Here is a 13372-nt window from a genome sequence, read left to right as displayed (position 1 = left end):
AAAATACTCCATGATTGAAAAATAACTATTGAGTTTGGTACTGGCTTTACAACATTTTAATCCGTATGCCATGAACAATGTGTTGAAGGTGGTGGTGTACACAGATCACAGTCCGCTTACATTCTTAGAATGTTTTAAAGACAAGAATATGAGACTATTTCATTGGAGTCTTATGTTACAAACTTTTAATTTAAAAATTGTACATGTCGCCGGTTGTAAGAATGTAATTGCAGATGCGTTATAACGGATTTAACTGATAAAGTTTAAATGAGATTTGCCTTTATTTAATGCTATATACATATATACAGTTATATGGGAAGAAGTTAAGGTGAACTTAGATTAAAGTTATCTGTATGTTAGGGTAATGTGGTTAAAGAATGGAGAAAAAAAAACCTTCTTTTCATTATGATGGTTTATCTTTTTATTAAGGGGGGAGGTGTTATGAAGATGTGGGTGTAGTGTACCTTTAAGAGAGTTAAAAGCTAGCAGAACTGCCTGACACATCACCAAGTATTCTGAAAAAGATAACAATGTAACGCTTGGTTGAAAGTTAGATTAGCTGGTTGCCTAGAGATAAAAACAAATTCAAATTAGGCCACTCAGTTTAAATTATACCCTAAAAAAAGATAAACTCCAATCAAGTTTGAATTCAGTATGTTGACAATCTTAAAAGCCAATGACAATCCAATTCTTTGGGAGTATAAGACCGGAAAGATTGAACAGTTGGGAGGAGAACCACCAAGCCAATGACATCTGCAGACTGCCTGGAGAATAGCTCTCTTAAAGGTACCTTTATCGATCCCTGACCTGTGAAGCATAATCTGTAAGAAGAAGAAAATAATATACAGGAAGATCCAAGTAGAAGATTCAATAGCTGGCTTGTTTTGAAAGCTTGTATTGGTAAATCTTAATCAGAGGGTTTTATCAGACTAGTATTATAGAAGATAAAAGATAGGTGAGAGGAAGGAGTTGTAAATAGTTGTTAGTTAATTATTCTCTATTATACTTTAAAAAATAAAGTTGTTAACTTTTACTTTAAATAGTTCTTGACCTCTCGAATTTTCACAGATTACTGCACAAAATAAATCTTTTCTTAAATTAAATAGGAGGGTTTACCCTGTGTCATAACAATATTCGTTGGCTGTTTGCAATAAGCAAAGTAATGACCATGCCCAAACAGCCTGCAAAGCTCTCACTATTTCCAACATTAGATATGATTCTGTAATTGGACAATATTTGCTAAACAGCAAGACTGTGTGAAGATTTACACTGGTAATCAATTTATATTTGTTTGTCAGGCTCCCAGTATGGTGTACTTACATGTACTGGAAATTACATACATTAATACACAAGGCCCTGTCTTTGCTGACAAAAAGAACATGTTTATACACTGTGCCTCTTTCAATGATGCTAAGGACCAGGCCAGATTCCCCTTGCCCTCTCAAAACATTTCAAGAAAGTAGCCCAGACCCTAACTTTGCTAGTTGTTTTAAGCAGGTATGCAGTGGATATTCCAGGAGAGATGCAACTGCTCAAAATACTTAGTTTTAATGAAAACATAATTTATTTACAAGATTACCGAACGAAACACAGACAAAAGAGAACATAATACCGAATAACGTAACCTATCTGAAAACCCAATAGATTATCCCAACTTAATGATGCTGTTCCAAATACTTGCAACAATCCCCATAAACTCCCCTCAGGCACAAAAGGTAAAATCAAACACAGGGTCTTACAGGGGAGATGTCAGAGAGAGGGAGGGTCAGCCTGGACCTGCATCTTTGGGTCCATTTTAGGGAATCTACATATTTTATGTTTTGATCACTCTTCCTCATGTGTGAATAATGCAAGTGACTTAACTTCAGCATTTCCTTTTCATATAAAAGTGGAGCCTTTTATTTTTAAAGGGATCTTAATTTTGACCTTTTTAAAGTATAACAAAATCCAATCAACCTCCTTCACATTGCTTCCATTCTTCTGTTGAACTTATATTAGTTTTTTTTGGTTTAAACTGTGGCCTCAGGAAATCCTGAAGCTGAGAAGGTATTTGATCAGCTTGGACATGAAGCTGCACCTCTCCTCCTCAAAATAATCAATATGCCTACTTGGAGTTTTCAAAGGGAGTTTGCAATCTCCTGCCCTCTGTGCCAATATCAGGACCTTCCTTGTGTATGCATACAAGGCTCCTCGAATGCTGCCTAGCCTGCTGTGTTTTTCCAGCACCACATTTTTCAACACTTGTGTATGTAGACACACAGCCTTCAGAATCCTATTATGACTCAACATTTTACAGACAGACCCAATATTTCTGTGCAATGTTTGTATTTGGTGTTATTTACCACTTATAGGGTAGACACAATATTCTTTCCCCATATTTCACAACCCTAGCCTTTATACAACTCACTTCCTGAAATTACTTTATTTCATTTTCTTGCATTGCAATCAGAGTAGTAATGGCCCTTGTTGTATAAAGAAATATGGAAGCCAGTTTGTACATAGCACAGTCCCATAAACTGCAATAGGACCTCTGCAAGATAATTTGCCTTTTATGATGTTGGTTCAGAGATACACATTAGCACAGCTCCCAGGGGAGACCTTTTTGCTTTTCCTTGAAATAGCATAGTGTTATTTTTAGAACTGAGATACCAGAGAGGACAACTGTATATTGTCTCATCCCCAAAATGAAATTTCAACTGTTCAGCACATCTAGGGTACCATACCTGAGTATCATCCCAGAATTTGTCTTGCAAACGTCCAGAATGTGGCATGAATCCGCAAACTAACATGGAGGCAAGTCTACTCCTTCAGAGCAGAGATAACATTCTATTCGTTAGAGAAAGGCATGACTGATAAAGCCAATAGCAAACTTAAGTTAGTACAAAGGGAAAGAAAAAATAACTTTGATTCAAGGACAGGGAAATTTTAGCAGCAGCCAGAGTTGAAACATTAACAGCCTTAGAGCAGCAGCAACAGATTAAGTGAGTAAAACCTATAGACATCAAGTCACAGTTAGGGAAATTCATCACTTACTTGTGCAAAGCAATTTGGGAGGTTATTAGAATGGGAGAGAATTTTTTTTTTTTATAAAACAATGCCTGCCAAAGTATCAGTGATGTACAAACAAGGTGTCAGGACTTAATTTTGGTTCTGCTCCAAACTGCTGAACATCAGGGAAGATCTACACAGGCAGGCCTAGCATAACTCACTTAATTCATGATCTTGGCAAAGTGGAATGTTTTTCTCAGTTTCCACAGCCTTTTATTTGTTCTCCAGTCTCTGTTGTATGTCAACAGCCAAGTAGTACCAAAACAGAAGTACCTCTGGGATTAGGAGACTAGGATATACCATGTATTGGGAAACAACACAATGTCATATTTAGTGTGCATTTGCTTTTGATTTTCAGCAAGTGATAGGCTATTAGATTCAATAATCCATAAATTCCTACAGACAGGCAAACAGTTTGCTCAATAAATGTGTATAAAACAAAACCCACTTAAGATAAACAAAACAACATCACAATTAAACAGAATACAGCGAAAAATGGTACCCAGGCACAAACTGGAATTTACCAGCTCTTTGGGCAGGTTGGGAGCTAAGATTAGGAAATGCCCCATAAAATGACAAAGGACAGCAGTAGGGGGATAGGGAAGTGTGAAGAGTACAGTGCAAATTGTCTTCCTGCCACCAAGCTACTTAAGTTTGTCTTTGTTCCAGAGACCCTTGGGCTGCTTGCACATTAGAGAGAAATAGAGATAACTGATGGTGGTTTAATCTGAGGATCATCATATGTCAAGTGAAAGGAAAGATTGAGAAGGAGAGTCCTTCATGATGGCCTCAGCCAGTCTGGGAACTGAATCGACTCTATTCATGTCACTTCGCATCACAAACTAGCTGTCCATCCAACTGAGCTAACCAAGAGGTCATTTTACCAGCACTAAAGAAGGTACAGTCCTCTCACTCAGAGATCAATTCTGCCATTTAAATAATCAATTAAAGGATCTTCCACCAACTCTGGCACTTTACTAGCTGCATGCAGGGCTTTCATCACATAGGATGACTACCTTGGTGTATTGTAGACCATCAGGCAAGCTGACCTTCCATCCATTGACTCCATCTTGATGCTGCGGAAAGGCAACCAGCATCATTAAAGACTCCTCCCAAACCAGTTATAATCACTTTTAACCTCTCCAGGCAGAAGATACAAAAGCTTAAACAAATGCCATCTGGTTCAAGAACAGCTTCTTCCCTGCTGTTATTAGACTTCTGAATAGACTTCTCAAATTTAAAATCTGCTGATGATCTTGCTTTTGTGCACCTTCTTTGCAACCATAACTTTCTATTCTTCACTCTGTTCAATCATCCTGTGATCTTTGTACGTTATGATCTACCTGTACTGCACGCAAAACAAGACTTTTCACTATACATGTGACAACAACAAATCAAGTCAAATCAAATATCCAAGAGCCACTCTGTGGACTCATTGGGGGAGGAGGAAGAATGGCAGCTTCCTATTTGCACACTCAGCCCCACATAACAGCCTCATCAACCTCCACCCCAGCCCTCAAATAGGGCCTACTTCACAAACCGTGCTTGCTGGTTGGCCAAACAATTTGGTCGTGGTTCCCATAAATGGCCAGGCAAAATGGACTGTGGTTGTTAGGCTTCCTGTTGGGGCCCCTGCTGCAAGAATTAAATTCTGGCCAATATTGTAATCACTTTATCTGTATTTCCAAATTAAACGTTACTCAAAGCATTTTTAATCTTATTCCAAATCTTCTATCAATACCACAGATTTGAAAGCATCTATCATGACTATTTGTATTGTTGTTTTAAAAATACTATTCCTAATAGCTGCAACAATCTATGCATGTGTTAGAATAAGGCAAAATATTGAAGCTAAGACCATGAACAATCATTTGATTCCAGTGTAAGCATCTTTCTTACCATTGATTCCTTTTCATCACAATAAAAGAATATTGAAGTTCCTCGTAACTCTGACCAGTATCTTTGGAAGTTCTGTTAAGCAGATTAAAAAAACACATCAGTGGGAGGAGAAGAAGAAGTGGTTTCATGTTTGCTCATTATACTTTGTAGAATTATGGAAATATAAATGGTTACAGCACAATAGGAGGCCATTCAGCCTGTTGAACCCATGCCATGCTCTTAACAACAGCAACTAATTTGGTCCTGCTTCTCCTCCCTTTCCTAAAACCCTACATGTTCTCCCCTTCAGATGTTTTTCAATTTCTTTTTGAAAACCCATGACTGAACGCGTCTTCATGATAGTGCATTCCAAATTGTAATCGTTCACTGCAATCTTTCCTCAATTTATTTCTTTTGTCAATTATTATTATCAACCTATTTTTGCTAATTCTAGACCTTTCTGACAGTTTCTACCTAACCTGTCTAGATCATTCATGATTTTAAACACCTTTGTCAAATCTTCTCTTATAGTTCTTTGTGTTCAGGAAAAGAACCCCAGCTCCTCCAACCTATCTATTCCTGTAACGGTTTTCAACTCTTTTCTGCTCCATTTCTAAGGCCTTCACCACCTTCTTAAACTGAATTGGACATAATAGCCCAGCTGAGGCCATACCAGCATTTTGTTAAAATTCATCATAAGTCTTTGCTTTTTTACTCTATTTATAAGGTCTTGCTTTCTATATGCTTTTCAAAATCACTTTCTTAACCTGGTGTGTCATTTTTAAAAAATTATGCATACATACTCCCAGGTCTCTCTGCACTTGCACACACTTTGAAATTGCACTCTTTATTTGATACTGCCTCTACTTATTACTTTTGCTACAATGCATCACTTCACATTCTTGCTATGTGTCCAAAGTATTCAACTAGCCTTTTATGTCCTCTTCAACCAATCACTACCCTCCCCAGTACACTACACCATACTTTCAAGGTTTTATGTCATCTTGCAGATTTTGAAGTTGTATCCTGTTCACCCAATTCTGGGTAATTAATGTACATCAAGAACAGTTGTCCTAATGTCAATCCCTGGGAACCTCAATGTGTACCTTCCCCCAATCTAAAAAATAACCATTCACTATTACTGTCATTTGTATTTTTGTAAAGTTTTGAGTTTATCACAGATGGTGCTCAGAGTCAGGCAGTAACCATCTTAGAGATTAAATTAGTCACATTCCACAAATGTTATGATTCATAGATTGATATCCAACTTTTATCAAAGGAAACCCATGGAACTTTTACAATGCGTCGTCTGTAATCTTGTTTCTTATTTGAAATGATCTACAACTTGCTAATGAAGTTCTTTCAACTCATTATATTTTAAGTTTGTTCATTGTTTACTATTTATTCAATTTCAAAACTATCATTCTTCCATTTGCCTCCAAACCCCTTAGGACTGTGGTTAGCAGGGTCACAATGAATCTGTTCCTTGGTAACTTTCTTTGCAACTTTAAACGGTGCTAATTATATAAATGCACATTGTTGTTGTGCATTCAGCGTCTATCTGGTACCACTAGATGGTACCTGAGAGCAGCTTGTTCCTCAGCAATAACTGCAATTTGTGTTCACAGTGCCTTTTAATGTTAAATGGTGCTTCATAGGAGCATTACAAAGCAAAGTCTAACACTGAGCCACTAAATGAAATATTAAGACAAATGACTGATTGCTTAGGCAAAGAGCTAGGTTTTAAGAAATGTCTTAAATGAGAGAGAGGGATAAAGGCAGAGATAAACAGAGAAAAAGCTTATGTAGTAAGTTCTAAAGTTCTGGCTTAGGTTGCTTAAGGCACAGCCATCAATCATGCTGCAATCAAAATGAGGGGTGCAATAGCTGAAATAGCTCAGCTGGGAGAATGTTAGACTGAAGATCTAAGGGTGCCTGATTCAATCTCAGGTTTCAGCAAAATAAGCATTCGCTTAAAGGGACCCCTGGACCAAGAGACCAGGGTTCAAGTCTCACTTGCTTGTGTAGTAACATCTTTGATTAGGAAAAGTAGGTTTTTTTGTTTAGAAAGCCAGACTTGGAGGAGTCCAGTTATCTTGAAGGAGTGTAGGGGATCTCACAGATTGGGAGGAGTAATGCCATAGTGGGACTTGAAAGCCAGGATGAGAATTTTAAAACATCCCTGACAGTAAGGAGTTTCTGGGCTTGCCTCATGAGATGCTTCTGACTCCAAGGCTCCATTGCAGTAAATCTAAGGGTAGAATCTTACCACCATTTAAGTTTCCGTGTTTGGATTCAAAAACATGCCCCAGTGCCATTTGTGCTGTTCTGGCTGTCTGTTTGATCTTAGCAGAGGCCAACATTCAAGAGGCCATGTTTGTGAATACTATCCAACTAAAAATGGTGAGTGGGTTAAGCAGCTAGTTAGACCAACTGGAGATCTGCAGCCTTGGTCTAACATCTGCCCCACTGTGAGTATTGGGTACTGCTGCAGTAGACAAAAAGTGTACTCAGATTATTTGTTCAAATTTAAGACACATTTGTGTCTGCAGATATCAGGATGTCATTATGGAGGCCAATCAAGTTTCTTGGAACGTAGAAGGACTTGCAGGAATCCTGGGCAGTTATTGAAAACCCAGCGAGACTTTGCCTTCAGTAGGAAACCTGTCCCCTATCAGACAGACCCCAGGGCTCTCCAAATTGATTACCTGACATCGGCAATTCAATATTTACCCCTGGACATAACTTCAACCTCCTTCCACATGACCTGGAGTATTCCACCCTATGTGTCTACAAAAGAAATGTTGGTATCATTCATCAAGATTTTTTTAAGCAATAATAGGCTGCATTTCCAGTTAATCTGCTTTAACAACAATTGCAGATATCTATTGCTGAAAAAAGCCTTGTTGATTGAGACCAAAATCATTTTTACAGGCAGATTTTTTCTCTCTCCAGCAGCAGCTTTGCAAAGAAGGTGTCCGGCAGGAGCAAAAACTGCTTACTAGAGAGAAAAGCCAGGTTGCCCCAAGGATCTTCTGGAATAACTGGCCTTAAGATCACTGGAAATTTGAAATTAGGTCTTTTGTTTGACCTCATAGTTTGAAACCCCAGGGGCAGCAAGATGAGTGGAAACGATAGTAAAGCATTTTACAAATAGAAATGGAAATTGTTGACATCCATGTGATACAAAACTCAGCATGCCATACCTCAAACTGCACCCAGTCCCACCAATCCATTCTCCCTTCTACCCGCTGATTACACTGAGCGCTGGTGTTCAAACACCTCAGACAAAGGACAGGTTTTTGTCGTAGGGAGTTCCAGTTTTGTTTATTTTATTGCACTTTCTAATCAATTGATGCTAATTTCTAAAACCAGAATTGATAAATAGTGAGTGATTTTACAAGAGGCTTAATTGACAGAAGGTGCTCGATTTCAAAGAGTATTTTTCTCACCCCCTCAGCTGAGTTGACCATCAAGAAATGTAGAAGTATTTCATTATCTTAGGTTTCACATATGCCAGCTTAACTTTTCATGAAACTATTAACAGTTCAAGTTCACAAATGAAACGATAACTACAGTATATAATGCAGTGCATGTTATTATTAATGAATCCTTTCTCCAATTATATTGGAGATAAAATAAGAGGGTAGTTGAGACGGGAAACCTCATAACCTTTATAAAAAGTACTTGGTTGAACACTTGAAGTATCATAACAATCATGGCACTTGTCATGGAATGTGGGAGTGTGGGAAAGTGGGATTAGTGTAGGTAGTAGCAGGTTTTTGTCAGTACAGACTTGATGGGCCAAAGGGCCTTTTATATAGTGAATGATTCTATGATCTACATTCAAGTAATCACAACACTATGACAAGTTGGAGTCTTTTATGATAATATGTTATCCCTATATGATCTCACTGTTTTGCCATTTTTCAAAGTTTTCATTCTTTAATATTCTTCAGAAAATCTTGAAGCCATCAGGTAGGAAACTTTCTAATCACTAGCTTTTCAAAGAGTAATTCAATACTTTCTATAGCACTGCAGTTCCTTTAGACGATTGACATTATAAACGAAAGTAATGTAACTTTGCAGAGAGGAGAGTTCGCTGAAATACAGTTATCACCTACCTTAGCCCTCGAGCTTTTTTTCCACAGAATCCCATCATAATACAAAGGCAGAGAAGTAATCTTCTCACGTCTTTGAAAGACCAGCCTCAGGTTTGTCCTGGAAGCAGCCATTTCTGTTCAACAAACGTAGTCACTGTTACTCATTAACGATGAGATGAAGCAATCGGTGTCGACAGACACTTGCAGCTTAGAGTGACTGTGCCGTTTGACTGTTCCACTTCCAATCTGTGTTAAAGCGACAGGGAGAGAACCGAAAAGACGGCACCCAATGAAAACATTGCCCAAGTCCTTCTCGGACACTCGCAATATACTGGAATCCAGCAGGAATGAGGAAACGATTCAACGAGGAAGGTAACTTATCACATGTACGTGACATACAAGAAAGGATATTGCTCTACCACGCAACAGCGACTAACAGTGGGAGAGAAAGTGGGGAAAATTAAGGAGGGAAAGACACTGATCATTTTAACGTAGGTTATTTTCTTTAATAAGAGAAAAATCTTGTTAAATCTAAAGAGACCCAAAGACTTTGAAGAGTTTGACACAGCTGGGGGATCACAGAGTTAAGATACACAAGCCGTGAAAACTTTGGAATTTAGGATGAGAATCTTTAAATTTAAAAATCACACACCAGGTTATAGTCCAACAGGTTTAATTGGAAGCACACTAGCTTTCGGAGCGACGCTCCTTCATCAGGTGATAGTGGAGGGCTCAATCCTAACAGAATTTATAGCAAAAATTTACAGTGTAACTGTTACATCACACTGAAAATGTTTGCTATAAATTCTGTGTTACGATTGAGCCCTCCACTATCACCTGATGAAGGAGCGTCGCTCTGAAAGCTAGTGTGCTTCCAATTAAACCTGTTGGACTATAACCTGGTGTTGTGTGACTTTTAACTTTGTACACCCCAGTCCAACACCGGCATCTCCAAATCATGATCTGTAAATTGATGATGAAAATAACTCCGTAGTGGCGAATGCCTTGTCACCACGTCACTCTTTATTTACACCTGCATAGTACTTGACACTGATCCAGCTTCCTCAGAGCTAGCTTTCTGAGTCAGCAGATCCTCTGACAGTCCTGTTTATGTCTTGTCAGCTACTGCTTCTTGATTGGGGCTTCTAATCTGATCCAGTCGTGGAACTCATATTGTAGAAGGTCCACCTGTCTGACCTTACCATCACTACAGATGGGTCCACAAGGAACCAGCAGAGATATCAGGGTTAATGAATACATAGGGGTTGGAGCTGGGAAAGGACCGAGGAATTATATTCTGAATGTGATGCTGTTTAGGGGGCATAAAAGTGGAGAGGCTAGCAGGTGAGAAAGCAACAGAGATATCTAAACTCCAGGTTAGAAAGAGTTTGCTCAAAATTCAGCAAATTGGGAAGATGGTGTTGTTGAAGGGATCAGATATTGGAAAGAAAACTGAATTTACCTTCAGCTTAAGGCTAACAGTATCTAAACTGCTGATAGTACATTTGTAATGCCTTATAATTCACTTGACCCTCTCAGTCCTTTCAATTGGAGCACAAGAAACTAGAGATTCATGAACACAGATCAGTCTCATGGGCCCCAGCTATGCCTGTCTCTTTGTTGGCTACGTAGAACAGTCGATCTTCCGTAATTACATCGGCACCATTCCCCACGTCTTCCTCCGCTGCATTGATGATGCATTGGCGCCACCTCGTGCTCTCACGAGGAGTTTGAGCAATTCATCAACTTCATCAACACATTCCACCCTGACCTTAAATTTACCTGGACATCTCTGACATGTCCCTCCCCTTCCTGGACCTCTCCATCTCCATTAGTGACGACCGACTTGATATACCGACATTATTTACAAACCCACCGACTCCCACAGCTACCTGGATTACACCTCTTCCCACCCTACCTCCTGCAAAAATGCCATCCCGTATTCCCAATTCCTCCGCCTCTGCCGTATCTGCTCCCAGGAGGACCAGTTCCACGACAGAACACATCAGATGGCCTCCTTCTTTAGAGACCGCAATTTCTCTTCCCACGTGGTTAAAGATGCCCTCCAACGCATCTCGTCCAGATCCCGCACCTCCGCCCTCAGACCCCACCCCTTCAACCGTAACAAGGACAGAACGCCCCTGGTGCTCACCTTCCACCATACCAACCTTCGCATAAACCAAATCATCCGCCGACATTTCTGCCACCTCCAAACAGACCCCACCACCAGGGATATATTTCCCTTCCCACCCCTTTCCGCCTTCCACAAAGACTGTTCCCTCCGTGACTACCTGGTCAGGTCCACGCCCCCCTTCAACCCACCCTCCCATCCTGGCACCTTCCCCTGCCACCGCAGGAATTGCAAAACCTGCACTCACACCTCCTCCCTCACCTCCATCCAAGGCCCTAAAGGAGCCTTCCACATCCAGCAAAGTTTTACCTGCATATCCACCAATATCATTTATTGTATCCGTTGCTCCCGATGTGGTCTCCTCTACATTGGGGAGACTGGACGCCTCCTAGCAGAGCACTTTAGGGAACATCTCCGGGACACCCGCACCAATCAACCACACCACCCTGTGGCCCAACATTTTAACTCCCCCTCCCACTCTGCCGAGGACATGGAGGTCCTGGGCCTCCTTCACCGCCGCTCCCTCACCACCCGACGCCTGGAGGAGGAACGCCTCATCTTCTGCCTCGGTGGACTTCAACACTTTCCTCATTTCCCCTTCTCCCACCTCATCCCAGTTCCAAACTTCCAGCTCAGCACTGTCCTACCTGCCTATCTTCTTTTCCACCTATCCACTCCACCCTCCCCCCGACCTATCACCTTCATCCCCTCCCCCACTCACCTATTGTACTCTATGCTACTTTCTCCCCACCCCCACCCTCCTCTCACTTATTTCTCCACCCTTCAGGCGGATGCTGCCTGAACTGCTGTGCTCTTCCAGCACCACTAATCCAGAATCTGGTTTCCAGCATCTGCAGTCACTGTTTTTATCTACAGATCAGTCTCAAGTCAACCTTCCATCCAGTGACTGCACCTAGACTTCCCACTACCTCCGCAAAGCAACCAATAGAATCGAAGCCACCTCCCACATCAGTTACATTCTATTCCACCCTCTTCCTACATGCAGAAGATATAAAAGTTTGAATACATTTACAAATAGATTTAGGAACAGACTCTTCCCTACTGTTATCAGGTTTTTGTACAGACCTTTCAAATGTTAATTCTGGTCTCTCTCTCTCTCTCTCTCTCTCTGTACCTTCTCTGAGGCTGTAACACTGCATTCTGTACTGCTACCCTGATACACTTTGTATGCTACAATCAGCCTGTATAGCACTCAAAACAACACTTTTCATTGCATCTCAGTGCATGAGGCAACAATAAGTCAACCAATCAATTGAGGAAGTGTAAAGGAAGTCACCAATTTAATGAAGAAATTAACGTGTTGATTTACTGAGAATCAGACTTGAATCAGGATATAAAACTAAAACAGAAATTGCTGGAGAAACTCAGCAGATCTGGCAGTATCTGTGGAGTGAGAAACGGAGTTAATGTTTGGAGTCCAGAGGCCCTTCTTCAGAATGTTCCAGCTATTTCTGTTTTTGTTTCAGATCTTCAGAGTCTACAGTTTTTCGTTTATTTTTTGAAGAATAATAGGTCACTGATCTGTATAAGAAATCAGATTGCACCTGAATTGGAAGGGGATTAATATACTGGCAGGGAGATTTGCTAGAGCTGTTCAGGAGGATTTAAACTACTAGGGGCGTGGGCTTGGGGGAGAGGTGGGACCCAGGAAGATAGTAAGGAAAGTGATCAGTCTGAGACTGGTACATTTGGGAAAAAGAATACGTCAAACAGACAGGACAGGCAGGAACAAAGTAGAGAAGGAGGTAGTGTCGACTGTGTGGTGCTGGAAAAGCATCCGAGCAGGTGAATCGATGTTTTGGGTATAGCCCTTCATCATATTCCTGATAAAGGGTTTATGCCCAAAATGTCGATTTTCCTGCTCCTCGGATGCTGCCTGACCGGTTGTGCTTTTCCAGCATCATACTCTTGACTCTGATCTCCAGCATCCGCAGTCTTCACTTTCACCGAGAGAACGAGTTAGGACTGATAAATTAAACTGCATTTATTTCAATGCAAGAGGCTGAACAGGCAAGGCAGATGAACTCAATGCATGGTTAAGAGACTAGGAGAAAGTGATGACTTCAGATGCTGGAGAGTCAGAGTCAAAAAGCTGGAAAAGTACAGCAGGTCAGGCAGCAGCCAAAGAGCAGGAGAGTTGACGTTTTGGGCATAAGCCCTTCATCAGGAATGTGGAGGAGGAAGGGGACTG

The 13372-nt window shown here is 40.6% G+C and overlaps 1 protein-coding gene across 4 annotated transcripts in view; it reads right to left on the bottom strand.

Annotated features, from left to right (window-relative positions):
• LOC122565011 (signal-transducing adaptor protein 1-like) overlaps positions 1-13372 on the bottom strand; it is a 79893-nt gene that overhangs the window by 39319 nt on the left and 27202 nt on the right. For 2 of the 4 annotated variants that reach the window (XM_043720657.2, XM_043720666.2), the window contains exons 1-2: positions 9051-9324; positions 4948-5019 (exon numbers count right to left, since the gene is read on the bottom strand). In XM_043720657.2, coding sequence (XP_043576592.2) covers positions 4948-5019; positions 9051-9161 — 183 coding nt within the window. In that variant the 5' untranslated portion in view covers positions 9162-9324. Of the gene's footprint in view, positions 1-4947; positions 5020-9050; positions 9325-13372 lie in introns of those variants that run through there. The other 2 variants (XM_043720648.2, XM_043720671.2) reach the window with 2 other exon arrangements.

The sequence above is a fragment of the Chiloscyllium plagiosum genome, unplaced genomic scaffold (assembly GCF_037043375.1).
Source record: "Chiloscyllium plagiosum isolate Xiang-an unplaced genomic scaffold, Cpla_swu_hap1 HiC_scaffold_2, whole genome shotgun sequence".
NCBI lineage: Eukaryota > Metazoa > Chordata > Chondrichthyes > Orectolobiformes > Hemiscylliidae > Chiloscyllium > Chiloscyllium plagiosum.
Note: the sequence above shows the minus strand (reverse complement) of the source record. Positions and strands in the feature narration are given on the sequence as shown.